The sequence below is a fragment of the Mirounga angustirostris genome, unplaced genomic scaffold (assembly GCF_029215605.1).
Source record: "Mirounga angustirostris isolate CCGP_5_RB_7025 unplaced genomic scaffold, mMirAng1.0.hap1 SCAF_10, whole genome shotgun sequence".
NCBI lineage: Eukaryota > Metazoa > Chordata > Mammalia > Carnivora > Phocidae > Mirounga > Mirounga angustirostris.
Window position 1 is genome coordinate 123,644,945 of NW_026991718.1, and position 26,792 is coordinate 123,671,736.

At 42.6% G+C, this 26,792-nt stretch overlaps 1 protein-coding gene across 1 annotated transcript; it reads right to left on the reverse strand.

The window, feature by feature from the left end:
- On the reverse strand, positions 1 to 26,335 carry WFDC8 (WAP four-disulfide core domain 8). The gene is made up of 9 exons (XM_064573550.1): positions 26,307 to 26,335; positions 23,815 to 23,884; positions 9,994 to 10,125; positions 7,933 to 7,976; positions 7,602 to 7,711; positions 4,626 to 4,766; positions 3,247 to 3,414; positions 1,091 to 1,231; positions 1 to 140 (listed from the first exon to the last, which is right to left on the reverse strand). The coding sequence occupies exons 1-9, from the start codon at positions 26,333 to 26,335 to the stop codon at positions 1 to 3; spliced, it is 975 nt and encodes a 324-aa protein (XP_064429620.1).
- Between the last annotated feature and the right edge of the window lie 457 nt (positions 26,336 to 26,792).

Genomic DNA, 26,792 nt, shown 5'->3' on the forward strand with positions numbered 1-26,792 from the left:
TCATTTTTGAGGTTCCAGGCACTTCAGTCCACAATGTGAACAGCACTTCTGTGACACTGGGCAGTCATGATCCTTCAGGCACTTGGGTCTATCAATCTTGGAACACACCATGGGCTTGCGTGGGCAGAAACCTGATTTGACTTTATGGGATAAAATAAGACATTTGACCTTGAAATACTTGATCATAGTTTGGGGAACTTGGGGAACCCTAAACAGGGTTTTCTTCTGACTAAGCCTCTTACCCTTCCCCCCAGAGTAACAAGAGAGTGCAGAAAGCAGAGTATCAACTTTCAGTGGCTAATAATTTGGGAAGTATCAAAAAGGCTTGCCATCTCTGACATAGACAATCTGATAGAATTCCTGCTGGCCCCCACAGAACTTAGGGATTTGGGTTATCTAATCCCAGAGTACCAGAGGTAGAAGAACTATTGAGAGCACCCAGAACTTCCTTGTTTTATAAGTTGTAGAAATTGAAGATCATGTAGGGGCAAGTGAGTTGTCTATGGCCATACAGAAAACAAGTAGAAGAGTTGAAGTCAGCTGAAAGGCTTTGGGTTCCTTCCCCCATACTATACTGTACCTCAAAACACTAACAATCCCTGGGACAAGACCATACTATCTCAGCACTACATGAGGAAATGAGCACTAGCCTCAGAGTCTACTGAGATCACTTCTGCCCACCAGCATTTTGCTACCCATCTTTTCCCCAGCATACCTTACAGGATATGAATATGCTCTACATATTGTGTAGACATAAGGGCTTATTAGGAATGTACCTAATGGTTATCATTCTTTTGTATGAATAAATGGATATTGTCACCTGTAAGGCAGTGAAGAATGAGACTCAGAATTAAATAAGTTCTCATGGAGAAAAATAGGGAGTGATAGTAGGCATGGTTGGCTTTGAAGACTAGTACAATAGTTTCCTGAAATCAAGAGGACAACACGAGAGCAGTGATTGGGCATTAAAGAAGGAAAAATTCCCAAGAGATATCTAAGGTCAACCAAAGGGGCATCCCATTCCATGGGACAACATGGCATGCTTAGCATATGCCCTGGAGACTTTGGGAGGTATATCCCCAATCCTCACCTGTCCAAGCCTTGGCACAAACAAAGCCACACATGGATTCACAACATTTGTCAGTTTGGGGGCAATCGGAGTCACTCTTACACGAAGCTGGACACACCATACGGTCCTTGAAAGGGAAGAGTGGGCACTGTCCATTCTTGACTAAAACAAGAGTAGATGTGAGTTCCCTCAAACCCTACCCCATCTCACACTCTTCAAATATCTCCTCCCCCTTTAAAACTAGTATCTCTTTCTGTGACTTGGTTCACTCTACCGTGACTACCTCTGGTAGGCTGTGGAGGAATGGAATGCCTCAGCATCTCATGCGATGTAAGAGAAAGAGAGTTGGGCTTGTTCTTTGAAGCTCCAGGTGAGAAGACGGCTCCCCGGATTGGGGCGGCAGCTGAAGATGTGGTAGCAAGTGGTCAGATTCTGGATCTATTTTTAAGATAGATCTAAAATGATTTCCTAGCTCAATGGGTGTGGATTGAGAATGTCGATGTTGATTCATCAAGGGTGATTTAGAAGTTGATTTCAATCAAGATGGGAAGAACTATGGACAGAGCAAGTTTGAGGTGGGAGAGCAAAGATGAGTGGTTCTGCTTTAGACAAGTGAAGTGTGAGGTGTTTGTGAGATCGAGATGAAGGAGTAGAGAATGCAGTTGGAGTTTGGGAGTCAAATTCAGACTGGAGCTACAACTATGTGGGTCACTAGGACATAGATGGTGTTGAAATCAATTCTTTAGGATTTTGTGCATGTTTCCTGTTGTCATTATTTGATTACAAATTCTATGAGGGCAGGAAGTATTTCTTTTCTTCTCTTATTCCTTCTCCTTCTACTTCTCTTTCTCCTTCTTCTCCTTCTCCTCCCTCTCCTTCTTCGTCAAGTCAGACTCTGTCAGAGTGTGCTGTGTTTGACTCTCAGAGCTATGGTTAGGTCCTTTCTTAGCCCCAAACATGAATTTCCCCCAATCCCACCCAAGCTCATTTCCCTGGCTTCTTCTTTTTGCTGCTTCTGAGAGTGAGCCAAGGTCTAATGCTTAGTGCCATGATTCCGTAAAGCCTCCCACAAAGGGCCAGACCACAAGACTGCCTTTGCTAGGGGCACCTGGGTGGCTCAGTTGTTGGGCGTCTGCCTTCGGCACAGGTCATGATCCCAGGGTCCTGGGATCGAGTCCCGCATCGGGCTCCCTGCTCCACGGGAAGCCTGCTTCTCCCTCTCCCATTCCCCCTGCTTGTGTTCCCTCTCTCGCTGTGTCTCTCTCTGTCAAATAAATAAATAAATTCTTTAAAAAAAAAAAAAAAGACTGCCTTTGCTATTCAGGCTCACTGGACTTACAGAATTAAAGTTCCAGATCTACCCCTGACCACTGTGAATTCTTGGGCAACTAACTTTACCTCTATGACTCTGTCTTCTTGTCTGTATTATGGAGGTGACGGTACACTATTCAGCCTGCTTCCCAGACTCTGAGATCAAAGTTCCAGTGCTGCCTTGTAAGTCACATAGTGCTGCATTTGAACATCAGTGGTCACCACCTGGAATGCTACCATTTAGCAAGCCCACACTACTGAACAGTCCCCATGTCAAACCCTTGTGTCCTGATCACATATAATCCACCAAAAACTCAGTGAGGTCTTTGCTGTTATTCCAGTATTACAGGGGAGGGAACTGAAACTAGGTGAAGTAATTTGCAGTAAATGGGGAAAGGAGAATTTTTATCTGGGTTATCTGGCACCTACTTCTGTAAGACACTATCTCCCAGTATCACTGATCCTTGTCATTATAGTAGGAATCAATCCACAGCCCTCACCTTCACCTAATCTTATTCTTCACTAACTCCATGCTCTACCCGTACAGGTTCTGGGGTTCCAGAACCTGATCTGTTTATGCTTCATACGTCGGTGAGTCCCCAGGTACTACTCAATAGATATGTGCACTATGTCATTTTTCTGGCACAACAACTCCATTAGGTAAATACTATTATTATCCCCCTTTTATAGACAAGAATACTGAAGTTCAGGGAAGCAGGCAACTGACCCAAAACCACCCATTCAGTGAATGACAGAGTTGACTTGAACCAAGACAGTTTGGCCTCAAAGCCTGAGCATATAACTGCGCTGGTATACTATTTCTGGGTTAGTCTAGTCCCTCTGATTGTCAGGGATATAAGTCTTACCAGCTGATGAGCAAGCCATTTTGCAGTTGGCGATGCTGATGAAGTTGTTGGCATTCCCATGGCAGCCTCCATAGATAAAGGGTTGGCAGGACTGATGTTTAAAGTCAAAATACCAGCGTAAGATATTAATGTTACACTGTCCTTTGTCAAAGGGTAGCATGCAGGGTTCTGAAGACAGGGAAGCAAAGAGGGGAGAAGATCAAGGGTAGGAAAAAAGAGAAAGGGTCAGGCTCTCAGCTTTTACCCTGTTCTTGGTATGACCACACAAGTCATAGAGAGAGCCACTGTCAATAAAAGTTCTAGCCTAGCTCTCCTACAAATATGGAACTGATCTTTCTTCTCTTAGGCCCTGAGCTTTGGTAGGGCAAGATTTGTTCAGCGACTATATCCAAAGTGCCTAACAAAGTGCCTGGCACATGGAACGAAACACGAAGAAAGAAAAACAGCAGTCTCTCATATCTGGAAGCTGATCTGATGCTCACAGCTAAGCCATGTCATTCCTTCTCAGATGGAAACAAGCCACAGGACATCCACATCAAACAGGGTTGCCTCTGGACCATCATAAAAGGAGACTAAAAAACAGTATTATGAAACCCACAAAATACCAAACACCTATGAGTGCTTTATCCTTCTCTACCCATTACGACTTTATCCTCAGTCTAGCCTGCCTTCTCTGTACATAAGATTCCCTGAGAGCATCATAAAATTGCCCCACTTTCCGACAACACCCAATGTAGAGCAAATCCACTCCCCCAAATTCCCCAATCAAAGCCTCAATCCTATAGTAGATTCTTTCCAACAGCTTCTTACTGAGATCCCTCAGGTTGTCTATGGTGAACATTCTCCCTCACTACAACGAGTAATAAATCCAACTTGTTCAACTACAGGTGTGTTCCTGATGGTCTTTGGCTAAAGGACATTAACAATAGGTATCTGTTGAGTGAATGCATGCAAGTATATATACATAATGCAGAATTTCCTATTGTGAGATGCTCTATACTTTGAGTCGCCAGAAAACCTCTTTGAAGGCCAAAGAGTCCAAAGCCAAGCCCAGCATCTAAGCTGACTGAGGTTTGTATTTACCATAATGCCAACAATAGTCTCTTGACACTTAGTGAGCACTCAACAAGTATTTCTTATTTGTGAATGTTTGAATATTGGATCAAAGAAGACTATCATCAATATTTTCCAGTTGACATCCCCCATGCCTAGACTCATTGTTTGTACTTGAGGGCTGGGAATCTGATTAGAGAAAGAGAAAAGCATGAATCCTGACCTCTTTGCCCTACCATCCAAGGGAATCATTCAACCAGCTCTGGATGGAGCAGGAAGTAAGACACCTCAAAAAGCACCTGTGCCCTCAGCCTGGAAGCTACTACCTTGGAGTGGATCCATGCACTTTTTCCCACACCCGAATGAGCAGCACTTCATGTGTTTTAGGCACTGCAAATCAGTTGTGCAGAAGTCTGGAACTTCAGTCTCACAGATGACCCTCTCTCGGGGGCACACTCCTGGTTTCTCTGCAAGAAAGCAATGTCCAAATTCACATCCCTTGAGAGTTTCAGCTCTCCTCCCATTGCAAAGGTGAATAGTGACATTCTATCAGCCCTCTCTTCTATCTTCCATCCTCAGTTCTCCCTCTGCTTATATTTAGGGGCTGGGTCTGCCTCTCACCACTCATAGCTCATTTAGATTGATCTGAATCTGGAATCTGTGCTCAGGTCAGCTGAAAGGGAGCATCTCAGATTCCACAGCAGGGAATTAGATAGGGACCAAGAGCCTTACCTTAAGTTCAGGAGCTCCTCTCTCCTCTTGAAACTTAATATGTTAATGCCCAATTCCTCTGCCTCCAGAGTCTTAGTTGATAGGGGAAATTAATTAGTAAGGAGTGGTAGAAATATCATGGAAATAGGGGTATAGGAGTCATGAGGCCTGATTTGGATCCCCTGACTCCTTGTGAAATCAAGACCAACCTGAGTTCCACTATATAACTTCTTAGTTACCCCCTTTAGGGTAACAGAAATGGGCATCAGGAGGAGCAGTGTAAAACAGACTTCGTTTGGGAGCCTGACTCCAACACGACTAGCTAAATAATCTTGGCGGGGGAAATATTCCTTCTGAGTCCAACGTTTCCCATCTATAAAATGAGAATTACAATCTCTACCTTACGACCTGCTTCTAAGAATTAAGGGGGATGATGCCTTTAATGCATTCATCACAGTGCCTGGCACATGGGAAGAGCATGGCAAATATGGGTTTGCTTCCTCCCTTTTTAGGGCTAGACACAGCTTCCTAATTTCTGAGCTTGTGGGAGGCAGAATGCTAAAGTTGCATCCCCAAGATTCCTGTCCTCTGGTTACTGAATCAACATGAATTTAGGTGGGCTATGAGGGATTTCATAGATGGAATTAGAGCCCCAAGTTAATTGACCTTAAAATAGAGAGATTATCCGACTGGGCCAGACCTAAGCTGTTGAGTCCTTAAAAAGAAGAATTTTCCCCTTGACTAATAGAGAAGAGGTAAGAGAGATTTGAACCCAACATGCTATTAGGAGTTTTGAGGACAGAGAGAACTTAGTGTCCTGGATTGAAGGTGGCCTCTGGAAACAACTTCAGTGGTACAACTATAAGGACACGATTCTGCCACCGCCAGTGAGTGTCCATGAGAACCCTGGGTCCCAGATGGGGAATGCAGCTTTGGCTGCCACCCTGGATTCAGCCTGCGCAGAGAAACCTGACACACCACACCAGACTTCTGACCAGAGAGGCATGATCCTTTTGGAGACTACTGAATCTTGGAATTATAGAAGTTTAGAATTGGAAAGACCATACTGCTCATTAGTATCACCCTCCTAATTTCCCAGGTTAAAAAAAAATGAAGTCAGATGGGAAAATACAGTGAATGAGGGGTGGGTCTAGGACCTCCAATCCATGACTCACTCCAGAAGCCCTGAACACTGACCATTGAGACTTTTAGTACTTTCCAGCTATATTTCTTACCCTTCATACCACCCTTCATGCACTCTCCAAGGATGTCTGAGGCTAGGAAGAATTATGGTTCCTAATCTGTAGTGTACATTGAAAACACCTGTGCATCTTTTAGAAACTACAGACCATGGCCTGAATCAGAATCTCTAGAAAGTGAAGCCTAGGGGCTTAAATTTTTTTTCTCTCTCTCTTTTTTTAATTTAAATTCAATTAGCAAGGTATAGTACATCATTTAAAAGCACCTCTGGTGACATTGAAGCAGGCATTTGGGCACCATGATGTAGGCTGCTACTGGGGAACTACTGTTCTAGGTTTGGGCACAGAGAGAGTAAAGCAATTCAAATAGGGACACCTCCAAAGAGGTAAAAAGGCATAGAAATCTTGGAATTATAAAGACAAATGTCCCCTTGCTAGTGTAGACTCTAGTCAGTCTTGCCTCCCTTCTGCTCCTGAGGCATGTAAACCGTTTTTGGTTTAGCCATTGTAGCTCCTTGCCCTACTGTCAGCTTCAGCACTCAGTTACAATCTTCCTCCCTCCCAGTCAGCCCTCCTCAGCTACTTACCTTGTCTGTGCAGCCTCCTCCCCAAATGCACAAGCCCTGGGGGTTCCTCTGCAGCTACTGGGGATGGTCCCCGGAGTTTGGGTTTCAGCTCTCTCCTGTCATTACCTGACACACACTTCCTGCATCAATTTGCATGATGCTAACTGTGGTTCCCATGCCTCCCTCCAGACCTATTCTCACTTCCAAGCTAAGGCACATATCCAACCACCTGGGGAACATATGTCTGGGCCCCTCAAGAGAACTGTAAGCCCACATGTATAAATCAGAATTAGCTTCTCCCTATTCCTCAGCAGTACCTCCTTCTCTCTGCTCCCATCTTTGTATTTGGCATCAACAGGCCCCCAGGCTGTCTTGAGAACCCTGAGATTCACTCTTCCCTCTCCTTTACCCTAGCATCCTGTCAATCATGGACTTGGGCCAGTTCTACCTACCAATCTCTCTCCAAGCCCCATGGCTTACCCTCTTGGCCACCACTTGCGGGTCAGCCCCCAGCGTCATCCCAACTCTCTCCTCCACTTGTGCAACCGCCTCCTCACTGTCCTCTGCCCTCGGACTCTTGCCTAGTGACTGATTCACTTTAAAAAAATTAAACTTGGAAAAGACACATGTCAGGTAAAGCTAGGGAAATAATTTGGAGGGAACAGTTGAGGGAAGGATTTGAAGGGTCCAGGGTGGGTGAGTAGGGCTAGTTCTCTGAAGCCACAGAGGAAGTGATCTCATAAAACAGGAGTCCTTGCCTCCTGTCTGACCCTTAGTCCCAGGAAATCCTCCTAAGCAGGGGTAGTTGCAGCTTCTCTGAACCCACGTTTGACTCTCTTGATTGGCGATGAAGTGCTCTCCTCCATAGAGAGAGAGAGAAGCAGCAGGAGTGCTACATTTCTCCAGAAGAAGGTGGAACTATGGAGAGGAAGGTGCCTGTGTGGGATGAGAAGAGGCATGGGGTTTAGGTACAAGCCAGAGAGAAACACAGAGCATGTGCTGAAAACCATGAAGACAGCCCACCAGTTCTCTCACTTCACAGATGAGGAAACCAACCAAATTGTGCAGTGAGTGGTGAATGGGTTTGTCTGAGATCATGTGGAGAGTAGGGTAGGACCTTCAGACCCAGGCCCAGGACTCTCCCAGTGGCCCCATACTCTGCCACAGTACTGTCCCAAGACATTCGCCTATTGTCTTGCTCCTACATGAGAGGTCACATATGAATGATTACAGGGATTTGTCTGGAACAGTTGCAGGGTTGGTTTGCCCACTGTCATTCCCAGGGCAAGCCCAGACACAAGTGAACACCTTTTCCTTGCTCCACTGATGACAAGAAACTGATGGTATGAGATTTTCAAGAGGGCCTGGGCAGGTCCCACAGGGTCTTAGAGCCCCAGAAGCAAAAAAAAATCCCAGATGATCTTGAGTTAACAAAAGGATTCCTCAGATTCCTTCTGGTGTTATCCAAGCTTAGCTTCTGATACTTCCAGAGCACCCCATAAATGGATGACCCTCTCCTACTCATTCAACCCCCATTTCCACATGTCTCTTCCTGGTCCTTTTGTACTTTTTAATTTTGTGATGTGAAGAACTGATAATGCCTTGCGATGTTACCTCTCTCAGACTAAATGCTTTTTGAAAACAACAAGAGAGGGATGGAGGCAGAAAGGAAGGGAGACAGAGAACATTGTTATGCCCAGGAATGCACCTATGTTATTGGTGGAACTTCAGACAGTGGGAAAGGGGTACAGTCTTTTCCAGATCTCCTGAAACCATACTACGTGGCTGCTTAAGAGTAAAGACTTGTAGCAATTTATTCATTTTTGTCTCCAGAATTCTAATCCTGTATCCTCCCCGAATTTTATAACAGTGCCTAGACTGTTCAGTAATAACAATTATGGCCCCAAACCCAGTAACGCTGATTCTTCGAACTGGCTTTGTAACTTTTCACTGTAGCTGTATCTTGGAGCCTCAGTTTCCTCATCTGGAAAATGGAAACCATACAACCTTCCTGGCAGCTTTGCTGTCACTGTGAGGATTAGATGAAATCAGGTGAAGATTATTCATGAAGTGGCATGGAATGGTCAAAAACAGTGCTTGGAGTTGGACCTGAGTTCACGTCGTAGATCCCCCACTTACCAGCTACGTAGTCTTGGCTCAGCCACTGAACCTCAATGAGCCACAGTCTTTCTTCCTTTCCTTCCTTCCTTCCTTTCTTCCTTCCTTTCTCTTTCTTTTTTTTTTTCCTCTCTTTCTTTCTTTCAAGATTTTAATTTTAAGTAATCCCTACACCCAGTGTGGGGCTTGAACTCACAAGCACAAGATCAAGAGTTGTGTGCTCTTCCAACAGAGCCAGCCAGGCATCCCACACCTCCATTTTCCTTAAAGGAAATAATAACACATTTACTTCATAGACATGGGAATTAATGGAACTATTGTGGAAAGCATGGTGACTGGCATAATTAGTGCTTAATATATTTTAGTCAACAGACAAATAATCTACTGAATGCCAAAAAAATGTACCTATTACCTTTTTAGCTCTTGAATTTCCTGTAAAAAACTGTGTGTATCATTACTTCTGTCCCCCAAAAAGATTAGCCAAGGCTCTATGGTGTCTTAAATTCTTATATCAAATCACTCTTTTGGTTTGAAGTTTTATACCTATTAACCAAGTCTTGAGTATTAGTTGATCAGATTAGCCTGTAGTCAATTAGTAGGAAGCAGAGCTTCTGGGGTGGGGGTGCAAGGAAAGATGCAGATTGCCAAATATAATACAGGATATTCAGTGAGAATTTTTAGTTGAAGTATATCCCACAAAATATAAAGACCATAGTTACAGGAAAAATGATTCAGTGTTTATCTGACATTCAAATTTAGTTGGTCATCTTACATTTTTATTTCCTAAACCTGGTAACTTTAAAACAGAGTGAATTCATTCTGGGGGGGATTTGTTTGGGTAAGAGACTACAAAACATGGGTCCTGCCAGGAACATTCAAAAGAGGGTGGGGGACTTGCTCAGTGGCCCTGGGGACTGGGACAGACGTGGGAGGCATAGGCAAAGGTCCTGTAGGAAGAACAATGAGCCAGGAATGAAGAGACTGACTGAAGCCCTAGTTCTACCATTAATTCACCATGTGAATTTGGGCTACTTTTATCTCAGTCTACCCACTTGGAAAATGAGAAGATCAACTCAGTCAGTCCTGTCCATACTGCATACCCATACCCCAGAGGACACAGGAAGATCTTCCAGAGGGTACACAGGCAAAAACAGACTTGAGGACATGATATCCTGGTTCTTAAATTCCACATTTACTTTTTCCTGAAGTTGGTCTTCCTGAAAAAGAGCTTCCTGAAAAAGAGCCTGCAGTCTGTGTTTTTCCTTTTCTAACTGTTTTTCAGAAAGTCCTGTGCTGCTTCCAAAAAAGGCAGGGATGGAAGCATATTTCTTTTTTTTTTTTTTTAAGATTTTGTTTATTTATTTGAGAGAGAGAGCGAGTACATGAGAGGGGGGAGGGTCAGAGGGAGAAGCAGACTCCCTGCCGAGCAGGGAGCCCGATGCGGGACTCGATGCGGGACTCGATCCCGGGACTCCAGGATCATGACCCGAGCCGAAGGCAGTCGCTTAACCAACTGAGCCACCCAGGCGCCCCTGGAAGCATATTTCTTATCTCTTATATGTGCCCAAAGGATAAAAACTGAGTTCCAAACAAAGGAACAATTTGAAAATGCATTTTCCTGGGGATGCTTCCCCAAGAACAAAGCAAAAAACAGGTGGGTAGGAAACACTAAGAGGTCAGTACCTTGTTTCATTCAGGTGACAAAGTCATAGTACATTGCTAAGCCTTTAGCTCCCACTTCTAGAGTTAGAAATCCCAAAAGCGATGGTACATATCTGCAGGGGTGTGTATTAAAACATTCATTTCAGTTGAAAAACGAAGTCCTTCTTTTTGTAGGAGAAAGTGGTCTGATTTGGCTAATTGAGGACTGACTCTGTCAATTAGTTGATTTGTTTAACATTTTCCATAAATACAGTGAGTTAAATCTGTGGCATCAAAAATTTTTTTAATGTACTTAAAGCATGCGATAAGATACAAGCATTTTATAAAATATATATTATCTCAGGTCTATCAAAGTTAATAGTATTCAAACTTTTCAACATTTACAGAGTGTATCAGATTAAATAAAGTGTCCAAATAAAAGAATAATGGGTATAATTAATAACATTATTGATCATTTGGCAAATTTGGAAAACTTTCCAGAAATTAAGAAAACCACTTGTGATTTGTGATCAGTATCCTAATAGGAAACAAATTCTTTTCAAGTATACAATTTCCAATCCCATGCCTTTATAAAAATTGAAAGGGGGTTTAATCAAGCTGTTTATTAATATTTAACTTAGATCATTGAAAATATTTTTTTTCTTATAGAGTGTTATGTGATTTGGGGCAATGTACTAGAAGTTCAAAGAACCAAGTGACATACCTATAACAAAACTCCTTTTTTTCCCCAGCACTTACTATCACTGAGAGATACATTACCTATAGAATTTTGTTTATCAATAAAATTTTGTTAATCAATAATTTCAATGTATTTACTTACATATCCATTATTATTATGTTATTTAAATAACAACTGGAATGAAAAATCAATCCATAAGAAAAACTTTTATTCCTAGAGTCTTATGGTCCCAGTAAATGAAAAATTAAAATTTCAATCTGTACACATTTTTATTGCATAGCAGTATGAAAAGGTCGTGATTGAAAGACTCTTGAACATAAGATTATATTGTATTAGATTAAGAGTCTGGGGGATAATAGGAATGGAAATATGAGTTCAAGAAGATGGAGAAGTGTTTTAAAATGTCCAACTTTTAGGGCGCCTGGGTGGCTCAGTTGGTTAAGCGACTGCCTTCGGCTTAGGTCATGATCCTGGAGTCCCGGGATCGAGTCCCGCATCGGGCTCCCTGCTTGGCAGGGAGTCTGCTTCTCCCTCTGACCCTCTTCCCTCTCATGCTCTCTGTCTCTCATTCTCTCTGTCTCAAAAAAAAAAAAAATCTTTAAAAAAAAAATGTCCAACTTTTAAAGAAATGCTTTCCATGTATTTTTTTAAACGGATGATTGTGTTGCAATACGTGCTGTCCTTAATATCCATCACCAGGCTAACCCATCCCCCTACTCCCCTCCTCTCTAAAACCCTCAGTTTGTTTCCCGGAGTCCATAGTCTCTCATAGTTCGTGTCCCCCTCTGATTTCCTTCCCTTCATTTTTCCCTTCCTTCTCCTAATGTCCTCTATGCTATTCCTTATGTTCCACATATAAGTGAAACCATATGATAATTGTCTTTCTTTCTTTGACTTACTTCACCTCGGATTGACTTTTAAAAGTTATGTAGCAGCTTTAACAATATTAACATTTACAACATGTTTGCATAACGCATTTGCGATTCCTTCATGTTGTTGTCTGTTGTCTGGACCTTCTAATTGCTGATTTAGGGTTCATCTTATGAATTACCATAAGTTGGTAATTCACTAGTTATGGACACTTGGGTTGGTTCCAGTTTGGGGGGATTATGAGTAAACCTCCTACAAAGATTTTCATGCAGGTTTTTATATGACCATAAATGGTCATTTCTCTTGGGTAAATACCAGGGAGTAGGATTGCTGGTTTGTGATAAGTATATGTTTATAAGAAGCCGCCAAAATGTTTTCCAAAGTGGCTGTACCATTTTGCATTTCTACTAGTAATATATGAGAGTTCCACTTGCCTCACATACTTGCTAGCACTTAGGATTGTAAATGTATTATTTTAGTCATTCTAATGCATGCATAGTGGTACAATTGCAAGAAATTTTAAGAGATTAAAGTAATTTGCTTAAATTTCTGAGACCCTAAGAAACTAAGTCACTTAAAATGATGGCGGGATTTTTTCCTGTTTCCCAACTGTCCATTTGACAATGTTTCAAATCCAGTGGGTTCCTCAGTTCCTGAGCCTGGGTGGTCAGAATTTTCCCCAGAACCCCATCATAGAACCTACCTCTTTGCCCAGCTTCCCCACATGGCAGAGGTTGCTCTTTGCAGTAAACGGAGGAGCATTTTGCAATCAAAAGATCTACAGATGGTCAGGAGCTGGGGGAATAGTGTGAATTTCCAGGTTACAATTTTGGGAAACTACAGGTAAGGCCCCACTATGATTCTACTACATCCCATGACCCCTGCTGCTCCCTCCACTCCCACCCCACGCTGGGTGCACACTCAGCCTCAGGTCCTATTTCCATGGCTGAGAGCTCCTCCCTCACATTTTCCTCCTCCCAATGGCATGACATGTCTTCTGCTTGGCTACTCAACCAAGAATGTGCCTTTAGCCTCAGTCACTGGGCAGACCTTGAGGAGGACAATTAGCTCCATGGGTCTCTTTCATACACCTTGCCCTAAGCTTAGGCAGAGTAAGTAGATGCCTCCTCCTCCAAAGACATGACCTTCTACATAACTCCTATCCAGTGATCGACATTCTGATACTGAAACTCTCTAAGTGTGGTGTGCAGAGCACTGTATCTCTCCACTGTGTGTTGTTTAAATATCTTAATTCTTTCTAATTTTTTGTCTCTTTGACCTATCAGTAATACAGAAAGGTGTGTTGAGGGCTCTCACTACAAAGACTTCTCAATTTATGCCTGTAATTCCATCAATGTTTGTTTAATATATCTCGATTCTATTGATTTAGGTAAATAGAAAAAATTCCTGGTGAATTGAATCTTTTATCATTATACGGTGACCCCTTCTCTACCCCTAAAATAAACTCATCTTCTAGTTCTGTATTGCCTGATATTAATCTAACTATACCATCTCTTTTTTGTTTGCATTTGCCTCGACTTTGCCCCCTCATTTTGTTTTCAACCTTTCCATGCACTTGTGTTTTATTTTTCAAACAGTGTCAATCTACATTTAAAAAAAAAATCCAGTCTAGTAATCTTTACCAATTAATTGACATTTATGGGCTTTAGTGACATATTTGGGTTCATGTCTACAATCTTATTTTGAGCTTTCTATAATCTATCCTTATTACTTGCAGATTCTGTATTTGCAAATTTATTTTGTCAAACAAATCAATATCAAGAAAACAAATAACCTGATTAATAAATGGACAAGGACTTGAATAGAAATTTCTCAAAAGAAAACATATAAGTGGTCAACCAGTATATGAAAAGATGCTCAACATCACTGATCATCAGGGAAATGAAAACTAAAACTACAATGAGATATCACTTCACATCTTGTTAGAATGGCTATAAGATAACAAGTGTTGGCAAGGATGTGGAGAAAAGGGGACTCTTGTGTGTGTTTGGTGGGAGTTTAAATTGATGCAGTCACTACGGAAAACAGCCAGGAGGTTCCTCAAAAATCAGAAACAGAACTACCATATGATCCAGCAATCCCACTTATAGGTATACTATATCCAAAAGAAATGAAAGCAATATCTTGAAGAGATATCTGCACCCCCATGTTCACTGTAGCATTATTCATGATGGCCAAGATATGGAAACCATCTAAGTGCCAGTGGATGGGTGAATGGATAAAGAAAATGTGATATATATGAATATTATTCGCCTTAAAAAAAAATCCTGTCATTTGCAACAACATGGATGAATCTGGAGGATATTATGCTAAGTGAAAGAAGCCAGACACCAAAAGGCAAATACTGCATGATCTCACTTACATGTGGAATCTCAAAAAGTTGAACTCATCGAAGCAGGGAGTAGAATAGTGATTGCCAGGGACTGGCGGGGAGGGGTGTGAAAGGGAAGATGTTGGTCAAAGGGGACAAGCCTCCAGTTATAACATGGGTAAGTTCTAGGGATCCAATGTGTAACATAGTGACTGTAATAATACTGTGTTGTGCACTTGAAATTTTCTAAGAGAGTAGATGTTAAGTGTTCTCACCACTCATAAAAAAAGAGGTGACTATGTGAGGTGCTGGAATTGTTAACTAGCTTGATTATGGTGATCATTTCACAATATGTACCTATATCAAAATTTATGATACCCATCTTCAATCTATATAATTTTTATTTGTCAATCTACCTCAAGAAAGCTGGGTGAAATTTTTTTTAAATACGAAGAAGGTTCCACTAGGTATTCAGAACTAGATTAACAGTATTCTGCCAGCATGTTAAAAATATATAACTACTGGATGGAACTGGAGGGTATTATGTTGAGTGAAATAAGTCAAAGAGAGAAAGACATGTATCATATGATCTCACTGATATGAGGAATTCTTTTTTTTTTTTTTTTGAGACAGAGAGAATGAGAGAGAGAGAGCACATGAGAGGGGGGAGGGTCAGAGGGAGAAGCAGGCTCCCCGCCGAGCAGGGAGCCCAATGTGGGACTCGATCCAGGGACTCCAGGATCATGACCTGAGCCGAAAGCAGTCGCTTAACCAACCAACCAGTCAGTTAACCAACTGAGCCACCCAGGCGCCCGATATGAGGAATTCTTAATTGCAGGAAATAAACTGAGGGTTGCTGGAGTGGGGGGCGGTGGGAGAGATGGGGTGACTGGGTGATAGACACTGGTGAGGGTATGTGCTCTGGTAAGCGCTGTGAATTGTGCAAGACTGTTGAATCTCAGATCTGTACCTCTGAAACAAATAATGCAATATATGTTAAGAAAAAAAAAAAAGAAGAAGAAGAAGAAGGTAGCGGAAGGGGAAGAATGAAGGGGGGGAAATCGGAGGGGTAGACGAACCATGAGAGACGATGGACTCTGAAAAACAAACTGAGGGTTCTAGAGGGAAGGGGGGTGGGAGGATGGGTTAGCCTGGTGGTGGGTATTGAGGAGGGCACATTCTGCATGGAGCACTGGGTGTTATGCACAAACAATGAATCATGGAACACTTCATCTAAAACTAATGATGTAATGTATGGGGATTAACATAAGAATAAAAAATATATATATATATAACTACTGTCTTTAGGCTTTTGTGGCTGCTCTTGAAAAATCCTTGGTGAGTCAAGCAATTTCTTTCTTTTTGCTTTGTACTTCAGTTATATATTTTATTTCTAGGTATTCTACTTGGTGCTTTTTCAATATTCTGGTGATTTTTTTTTAAAGATTTTATTTATTTATTTGAGAGAGAGAGAATGAAAGAGAGAGAGCACGAGATGGGAGAGGGTCAGAGGGAGAAGCAGACTGCCGGCTGAGCAGGAAGCCCTATGTGGGACTCGATCCCAGGACTCCAAGATCATGACCTGAGCCGAAGGCAGTCGCTTAACCAACTGAGCCACCCAGGTGCCCCAATATTCTGGTGATTTTTAAAAAGATTTATTTTTAAGTAATCTTTACATCCAATTTAAGATTTTATTTTTAAGTAATCTCTACACCCAACAGGGGGCTTGAACTCACAACTGCAAGATCAAGAGTCACACGCTCCACCAACTGATCCAGCCAGGTGCCCTGATATTCTGGTGTTTTTTATGTTCTCTTTCATTTTACCTGAGCTAAAGTGCCATCTTCTATTTCCTTTCCTTTCCTTTTATTCCTTAAGCATTTTTGTGCTCTGTCTACAATAATTCCAATATCTGAAGTCTCTTTGGATCTCTGCTGTTTCTCTTGACTTTTTTCATCTTTTCTTGTTTTCTTAAATTGTGTGTAAATATTTTTCTTATGAGCTCTTATATTTATTTTTTTTAATAAATATTTTATTTATTCATTTGAGAGAGAGAAGCAGACTCCCTGCCGAGCAAGGAGCCCAATTTGGGGCGTGATCCCAGGACCCAGGATCGTGACCTGAGCCGAAGGCTGTTGCTTAACCAACTGAGCCACGCAGGTGCCCCATGAGCTCTTATATTTAATGGAAACTTCTTTCATGGCACTTTATCTGCAGAATTTCTTGGAATCCTGTGTTTAACGGAGCATTTTCAAAATCAGTTTGTTTCACATATTACCCTAACCACTCAGACTATTTGGATTTTAAGTCATGCCTTTAGGTTTTTCAGACTTCACACATGTGCTGATTTCTGCTCCACTGTTATGTGGGGGAAACTAACTTGCAAGTAATGAATTTTTGGAGGAATCTTTTTTCCTACTCTACTGAAAGGATAAAGGAGATGTGGAATATATATACAATGGAACATTAATCAGCCTTTAAAATGAACGGTATTCTCACACAGGCTACAACATGGATGAAACTTTAGGACCCAAGCTAAGTAAAATAAGCCAGTCACCAAAACCAAATACTATATGATTCCACCTGTGAGGTTCCTAGAGGAGTCAAATTCATAGAGACAGGAGAAGGGAGATTTCCAGGGGCTGGGGGTTAGGGATGGGGAGCTGTTGATTAATGAATACAGAGTTTCAATTTTACAAGATGAAAAGAGTTCTGGAGATGGATGGTGGTAATGGTTGCACAACCATGTGAATGTACATAATGCCACTGAACTGTGCACTTAAGAATAGTCAGGATGGTTGGGGTGCCCAGGTGGCTCAGTCTGTTAAGCATCCTACTCTTGACTTTGGCTCAGGTCATGATCTCAGGGTTGTGTGATTGAGCCCCGCATTGGACTCTGTGCTGGGCATGGAACCTGCTTAAGAGTCTCTCTCTCTACCTCTCCCTCTGCCCCCGCTTCTAAAAAAAAGAATAGTCAGAATGGTTAACTTTATGTTATATATATTTTCCCACAATTACAAATAATAAAACACAAAAGAGACTTTTGATTTCTGCTTAGAGATATAGAAAGCTGAATAAACCTCCCAAACTTACACTGAAAACAAAGCTGGACAACTTTTCTTGAACTCACCAGAGCGCTGAGATCACAGGGCAACCAACCAGTGCAGTATCTAGGGGGAAATGGGCACCTGAAGGGAGAGAGAAGACATAAGCATTGATTACCTAGGAGACAGGCAGCCAGGCACCAGGAAGGACAGTTCAACTAGGTGGTCGGCAAATTGCTAGAGGTGGAGTGTGCACTGGCAAAAGAAAATGAAGTCTCTGGGGCTGCAAATACAGGGCTGCATGGGGGAGGGGCATCCACACTCTCTTGTAGATTTTCTCCAAAAATTCGTGGTACACTTGAGGTTACCACAGCAACAAACAACTCATAAACTGCAAACTAGCCTGGCTCCTGATTAGATTAACACAAACTTCCACACTAAAGACCTAATTAGAAGGAAAAGCGAGCCCACTTCCAGGGATAAATACTATTCCCTGTTTCTAGTTCCTTGCCTGTCCCCCTGAATACAGCTATGAAAACTGGAAAGTCAGTACTAATAGGCAGTTGGAAAAGAAGGCTAGAATTCAAGCACCACGTTGTTGGTGATGAGTCTGCTGGGATTTTTTTCCCCTTCTGGTATCCCCTGGCCAACCTGAAAATAAGCGCTAAGGCACAGATAGAATGTTAGGAGAAACCCTCTAATTTTGGCTTGAGGCATAGAAAAGGGAACTTGTAATGCCCAGAAGAGGTGAAGAAATCCCCTGGTTTCTTCTCTTTCTCTTAATTCTTCCCCTTCCTCCTCCTCTGCCTCCTCCTCCTCCTTTTAAAGATTTTATTTTTAAGTAATCTCTACACCCAACATGGGCCTCAAACTCACAACCCTGAGATCAAGAGTTGCATACTTTACCAATTGAACCTGCTGGACTCCTCTTAATTCTTCTTCTGTGTCCTAGTCCCTAAGAAAATCCATAGTAGTGATGGGAAGCAGCTGGAATCAGGATTGGAAGGAGCCAAGACTCTGAGAGAAGGGAAATCCTTCCTCTGTTGGGTACAGCTGTAATTCTAAGAGAGTGGGTGGCCCCTGTTGTCCCTGTTTCTCTTTTCTCTCTTTGTTCTCTCACCACTTGGCTCTGGGTACAGATGTAGTTGTGGAAGGGCCTAGCAGAGCAGGGTAACCAAAGCCTAAGCTGTTTGGAGCCTGAGGGAAACAGAAGGCACTGGGGAGATCACCGAGGGAAGAACTTGAGAAAGCAAACACATACAGTTGTTTATTTATTCCTGGGTTCACCTCCAAGCTGTGCATGCATGGATGTGATCCTAGCTGATATATTTTGAGAAATGAACCAACAGATACACCACCTCCTAGGTCTCAGACTAGCCACTTGGTGGTGCATATGCATAGAGGCACTAAATGAACTGAAAAAAGAGGCTTTGAAAAACTGAACTGACATTGGAACACAACCCACCCAAGACAGGTTGAACTTTTCAGCCTAAACCTAACCATTTTAATTATTTTTGAAAACATAACATCAACCTTCTCCATTTGGTGTTAACAAGACTCAGAGTCTTATAATATTCAAAATGTCCAGGATATAATCCAACATTATGGAACATATGAAAGAAAAGGAAAATATCAACTCCTGTGGAAAAGACTACCAACAGACTCCAGTTTCAAGATGAAATAAATGTTGGAATTATCTGACAAAGACGTTAAAGCAGCTACTATAAAAATTCTGAAGCAAGTAATCAAGAACACCCTCGAAACTGATGGAAAAATAGAAAGTCTCAGCAATGAAATAGAAGACATAAAGGAGAAGGAAATAGAAATTTGAAAAGAACATGATAACTGAGATTAAATACTCACTGAATGGGCTTAATATCAGAATGCACATGACAGAGATAGGAGCAACGAACTTGAAGACTGATCCATGGAAATTATCCAATTTGAACAACAAAGAAAAATATACTAAAAAAACATATACAGAGCCTAAAGGACAATAACCAAAGTTCTGATATCTGTGCCACAAGCCCTGAAAGGAGAGGAGAAGAGTACAATGCTGAAAACATGTTTGAGGAAATATGACTGAAAATTTAAATATGTTGGAAGACATAAACCTATAGACTCAAGAAGCTTGTGATGATCACTTAAGATTTGCTCTCTCAGCAACTTGCAAGTATGCAATACACTATTGTTAACTATAGTCAACATGCTGTACATTAGGTCCCCAGCACCTGGCAGGGAAGGCCTGTGATGGGGGTGAGACCAGGGGTGTGCAGCTGTACAGTAGGAGGGACTGTCTGTAGATGAGTGCCATGGTACAGGCCAGTGACCGAAGAAGGGGACTGATCCAGGACCACAAGCAGCTGCAGGGGCCCTGGGGGTCAGCAGGCCCTTCTTTGGCTTTGCAGTTTCTCTGGGGCATGTGTACTTTAGTGGAGGCCTGTCACAGGGAGCGGGGCCAGCCCCAAGCATGCATACGGCACTTCAGTGGGGATCAGGCGTGGGGGGTCTAGACGGGCATCTTGCAATTGCACAGCTGCAGAAGCCTGGGTTGGCTACTGGTGCAGTTCCTGGGCTCCAGGTGGGCAGAGGGTAAGAAGTGGGGAGAGAGTCAGGTGGCTGGAGACAGTGAATGCAAATACTCATGTGGCAAAAGCCAGTGAAATCTGCAGGGTTCTGTGGCTGCCATGCTGGCCATTGGTTTCTTCAGTGGCAAATCCGCTGGATTTTCTTGTAGGGCAGGTCACTGTTTGCCACAATCACTGCCGCTGTGTGGCTGCTACTACTCTTTTTTTTTTTTTTTAGTGTGTATATTTTATTTATTTTTATTTTATTATTTTATTTTATTTTAATTTTTTTCCCTCTGGAGAATTTTACCAAACATTTATTCTTTTTTATTACATTCAATTAGCCAACATATAATACATCGTTGGTTTTTGATGTAGTGTTCAACAATTCATTAGTTGCATATAACACCCAGTGCTCATCACCACATGTGCCCTCCTGAATACCCATCACCCGGTTACCCTATCCCCCCAAAAGGCTGGGGGGCCAGTGGCTCCCCCTGCTCTCCCTTCCCTGGTGAAGGGAACTCTACCTGGAGATTTCTCCTTGGCATGGAGCATTGCTGGCCAGGCGATGGAGTGATGCAGGCAAATGTAGCTGTACTTCCATCTCTTCCTATGCAATTAATTTCAGGTGTTTGTTCCCCTGCGTTGCTGAAGTTTCCTACATGGACTCCAGAGCTCTTCCAGAGCTATTTTTGTTCGTGGATAGCTGTATAATTATTGATCTTTGGAGGGGGACAGAGGCTGAGGTCTCATTTGTTGCCACTTGTTGGACATTGTTCTTTATGTATATATTTTGAGATGTCACATTCATTTTCTGGTTAAAATCTTTTCTATTTTCTATCATAATTTCATTTTGACTGATGATTCCTCAGAATTGCTTTCCTTAATTTTTACTCATATGGAAAATTTTTCTATCCATTTTACTTTATTTATTTCTAGTTTAATGCCACTGTGGTCTGTTTGATTTCAATTTCTTGACATCTGTTGAGACTTTTTGAAAAATGAAGGGGGGGAAATTGGAGAGGGAGACGAACCATGAGAGGCTATGAACTCCGGGAATCAAACTGAGGGTTTTAGAGGAGAGAGGGGTGGGGGATGGGTTAGCCCAGTGATGGGTATTAAGGAGGGCATGTATTGCATGGAGCACTGGGTGTTATATGCAAACAATGAATCATGGAACACTACATCAAAAACTAAGGATGTAATGTATGGTGATTAACATAACAAAATAAAATTTAAAAATGTATATTCCACAGTAATTCTGAATCCATTTTTTTAAAAGATTTTATTTATTTATTTGACACGGAGAGAGAGAGAGAGAGAGCACAAGCGGGGGGAGCGGCAGGCAGGCAGAGGGAGAGGGAGAAGCAGGCTCTCTGCTGAGCAAGGAGCCTGATGCAGGGTTCGATCCCAGGACCCTGGGATCATGACCTGAGCCGAAGGCAGCTGCTTAACCGACTGAGCCACCCAGGCACCCCTCTGAATTCATTTTGATATGTTAGTCACTTTTTATTTGTGTTGTTCAAATCTTCTAGATCCTTACTGGGTTGGTTGTATTTTGTTTTTGTTTTGTCTTCCTAGTCTATCAGTTGCTGGAAATTATGTTAAAATTATCTGCTGGTCAGTTATGCTTCTGGCAATGGCAGGCCAGTTTACTTGTGACCAATCCTTCCAAGAAAGCAAAATGAGATCCTTTGGGGTCTCCCAGCCCCACATTTGGATACTGGTCACCTCCCAATTCTGCTTCCAGAGTGGGTTAACTCTGGGCTTTGAAGGCTCACTGTGTTCCTTAATGTATCTACTTGGTAAGAGTGTCCTATCTGCCTGGTGGCTCCAGAGTTCTTTTCAACTGCTTCTTTATGCTAATTGCTTATCAGGAAACAGTTCATTGGTTTGTCCTAAGGCAATCACCCCCTGTTTATCCAGGAGAACACTATGGACCTGTCCTCCTTCGCCCATCTCAGTTATCACTCTTTCTGCACAGCGTCCCTCCTTAACCCTATTCTCCACTAGACCCCCTATTTTAAGCACATCTCTGGCCCCTGACATATATGTATTTCAGGAAACTCAAGTACAGGGGCATTTAGAGAATGAGGTCTACATATCTATTAGTCATCAACCTACTGAGTGGACTTGAGTAGGATCAGTCTCCTGTCTAGGCTGGTTTGTTTTCCTTTGTTAATTTTAGCAAATAATCCTTCTGCTCTGCAGGTTTTATGGTTTTAACAACAGACGCCAAAAGGAAAAGTTAGCAAATTATAATATCCTATGGTCACAGAGCTTAATACAAATTTATAATCCAATCTTGTCACAACTTCATTTGCTGGTGTTGGGGGCAGGAGGAGGCTAGGGTATCAACCTTTCCTTTCCTTCAAGTTCCCTTTTTTCTCCCCCCAGTCTATATTTAATCCTGTCATGGAGGAAAAATAGCTTTCATTCTGAGTTGCCCCAATTCTTCTCTATCCCTCAAGGTGGGACCAAGCATCTCTTCTTCCAGGAAACCTGATAACATGATGCACATAATGACCCCTCTTTATTTATACCTTAAGGTACTGACTGTATATTCCATTCATCCCTTCTTGCCATGCCCCATGCTGGTTTCTGCTTGTTTGGATAATAAGACTTAACCCTTCTTTGGGCTATATGCCAACAGATAGTCACACCTTCACTCATGAGGAGTGGTCCTTGCCACAAGCCTGAGCACAATGTAGGTTCTCTATAACCCTATAAATGTTGCCTATTCTTTCTAGGAGTATTTACATTTGAAAATATTCCTACAAATTCCAAGTGATTGAGTAAATAATTCTAACAAATAAGGCAATGTCTGAGAGGAGAGGTTGGAGAGGTCAATGGCATTTCCTTTCAATTCTAGACCATGGGTCCTATCACCTGTAAGGAAGATTGTACTTCCCTGGATTAGTTAAAAGGGTGGCTGCTTGTGGGAACCTACTAGAATTGCAGGCCTGAAATAAGGAAAGAAAGGCTGCACTGAGAAGATCTGGGAACCCAGAGGGATGGTGTTTTCGGTAGCCATAAGACCATCCCACACATAAACAGTTTCCCCCAGAGATGGTAGTCAATGAACAAAAGAGTCCAGGAGTCTTGGCTAAGGAGTTTAATCTTTGGAATGGTGAGAAGGCAGGGAATCCACTGGGAGGCAGGGGTTGGGGGCTTAGGGAAAAGGTGGAAGGAGGGAATGGTACTGGTACTATAGAAGAAGAGAGAGGTTCTGGGTTACTGTCATAGTTTATTCTTCAGGGAAATGAGGCTGATAATATAATGGCTCGGGGAAGAGGGTTAACAAGTAAGAGAGACATCGCCCGGGGCCCCTCCCCCTCCCTCCCCTTGCCTCTCAGCTGGGACAAGACGATGATACCACTGGACATCATGTAGAATTAATTTATGCCTGTATCCCAACTCTCAGTGGTGGTTGTGGGATATAAAGTAGTTTCTGCCTTGGTGCTAGGTGAAGTGTTCTCAGTGAAAGTCTCTGGAAAAAAGAAGGGGTAGGTATTCAATGGCCACACAGTCTGATGAAACACATTTCTTTGAGGGTAACAGATCCACCCAAACCCTGGGGGCAGGGATATTCCTGTGGTTTAGGAAATGCCCATACAAGGCTTCTCTCAGGATGTTTTAAGTCCAGTGAGCAGAGACATAAATGTCAGATCTCCTGAGGTTTGGATAAATCAGGCAGGCTTGCAGGTGGACAATGAGGGCTTGGGCTGAAGGAAGAGGTAGGGATCCCAGGTTGGAATTGGTACCGGGACAGGGGAGGCATAGTCTTTTTCTGTCTGTTCCCTCACAGTTACAGGTTCCATAGTCTTTGAGAATCTAATGGTAAGAGAGGGGTGAATATTAGATCTTACCAATTTGTCTGATATTCAAGCAGATAGTTCCACAGACAGAAAAGCAGCATTCCAAGCCAAAAGCACAATCCCAAGAATATTTGCATGTTCTGTAGCATTCGAACCAGGTGGGATTCCTTGAACATTCTCTCAGTTTTGGGTACACTAAAACTGAGAAGGAACACATGAGTAGTGACTCCAAGAAGAAGAAGAAGAGTTTTTCTCACTATTATCAGCCCCTCTAAGGCCCCAGCTTCCACTCCATTGGTTTCTCTTCTTCTTCTGCCTGCTTATGGGATCTGGGTGGCCTTTTCCATTCCTAGAGTCAAAATCCAGCTCCCACTCCATAGCAAACCCAGCAACCAGGAAGCCACCTCCATGGAATTGAACATCACAGGACCTGAATCCTGAGACCCAGTTCTCAGAACAAAGAGGCCCAAGAGATCCTCTGGTCTCCTGCTCTCATTTTACAGGGTGGGAAGAACAGAGTCCCAGAGAAGAGGAGGAACTGTCTTGTACTTTTCCCTGTCAGGCTGAGACAGCCTTCCAAACCTAGCTGTTCCCCCAGAAACCTTTGCCAGCAGTTATGGACCCACTACGCTCAATTCTGCTGATTTTAATTTTCTTACCCTAGTGATTCCAAACTTCTCTTGGTCAAGCACCCATTTTATTTCTCCTCCCCATGCCCAATATTCTCAAATACTCAATTCCCTAAACAAAGGGCATATTTCAAGAAATAATTAGTACCCTTTTCCCAATTTGGTGCTCATCCTTGGAGCCCCTAGCTGGAGGACGCGAACTCCTGGTGGCTCAAGCTAGGCACATTCCACGCGGGCCTTGAACCCTGTGGAGCTTTCCACTTCTACGGGTCCTCCTCAACCAAAACACCATGTAGCCACCACAGTCCCCACCACACACATAAAAACATTGTTTCTCGTAACATCAGGAGACCATCAAACTTGACAACTGCACATTCAGCTTTCCTCAGGTATCCTGGCTTAAAAAAGGAACCAGTGCTTTCCCATATGCCAGTCCTGGTTCCTTGTTTTCTACCCCCTCTTCATTTTGAAGCTCAACCAGAATACCTACTGAAATCTGGACGCTTAGTTACAGGCTCAGGTTTTTCTCCTATACCTCCTGTCACTGGCATGATCACCAGGCAGTAGAGTGTCAGCAGCTGGAGAACCAACCACTTCATGATGTTAACTCTGGATGTTTGAGTGTGAGCCTGGCAGGAGACCCAGGATTTTACTAGGTCCTGCAGGGGGTAGTGAAGGGCTTTGGGGTGTGGAGTTGGGAGAACACGTGATTGGTCTCTCACTGCCCATCTGGTTCTACCTCCTCTCCTCCATGCACCACTCCTTGGTTGGGCATTTTTCTCTCCTGAGGTTCTTTCCTTCTCTTATGCTTTCTACTTCTCTCATTGCACAAATGAATTCATAATTTATCACTTATTTTAGAAATTTGAAAGACACAGAAGTACAAAGAAAACTAATAAGATACGATCAGTTATCCATTACCTAAAGAGATAACAGTGTCATTCATTTTCATAGATAGTTTTAGAACTGACTTCCCAATAGAAAATTCATACGTATTTATTGTGTATGTATTGTAGTATATTTTAAAAGCCATTTAAGAGTGTCCATAAATGTAAGTAAATTAAAATTTAAAAATCACCAGAGACTTTTAAAAACTGATTACAAAATTTGAAGAGGAACAATTTATTCTAAGCCTGAATTTCCCCCACATTGTTCGTGTTTAACAAGAATTAGCTCCTGAATGATACCAGCACATTTCATTTTTTTTATTAATTTTTATTGTTATGTTAATCACCATACATTACATCATTAGTTTTAGATGTAGTGTTCCATGATTCATTGTTTGTGCATAACACCCAGTGCTCCATGCAGAACGTGCCCTCTTTAATACCCATCACCAGGCTAACCCATCCTCCCACCCCCCTCCCCTCCAGAACCCTCAGTTTGTTTTTCAGAGTCCATCGTCTCTCATGGTTGGGCTCCCCCTCCGATTTCCCCCCCTTCATTCTTCCCCTCCTGCTATCTTCTTCTTTTTTTTTTTCTTAACATATATTGCATTTGTTTCAGAGGTACAGATCTGAGATTCAATAGTCTTGCACAATTCACAGAGCTTACCAGAGCACATACCCTCACCAGTGTCTATCACCCAGTCACCCCATCCCTCCCACCCCACCCCCCACTCCATTTCATTTTTAAAGCATACTCAATTTACAATTTTTGTAGATACACTAATTTTATATCATTCAATTCTTTTAAGGTCCTTTTCGGGAGTGACATCAGCAAGATGTCTGAATAGGACCTCCTGCTTGAACTTGCCCCCACCACCCCAGCCCCCACACAATTTGGCATCCACCCCACAGACCAAAGTACCTTGGAGGAGGCTGCAGATCCAGCACCATACGCCAAGGGACCCAGGAGGAGTCTGACCCATGGGTTGGGTCATTGGCATAGAGACCTCAATCTTGGCATGGCACCCTGATGCGGCCTGAGGACTGACTCTAACCCCCCTCAGCCACAGTCCAGGAGCCACTGGAGAACACTCATTTAGACAATCACCCACAGATGACAGAGCTTTGTGGAAGTCCAGGAGTGTAACAGAGAAGTTCCATCACACTGTGGGAGCAAAAAAAAAATCCAAGTGTGGACGCACTGGAGAGGTTAAAAGCAACAGTTTGACTTTACCTGCATCACACCTATCCAGATTAAAAAAAAATTCTCTAAGGAACTGTGCATTCAAAAATGCCACAAACCCAGGCAAGAGAATGTATAGTCCCTGCCTCATACCTCAGTTTGCTCCATGCTCACTTTGTTTACACATATTGTGCATTATCGATATCATCTTCCCCACGTTACTAA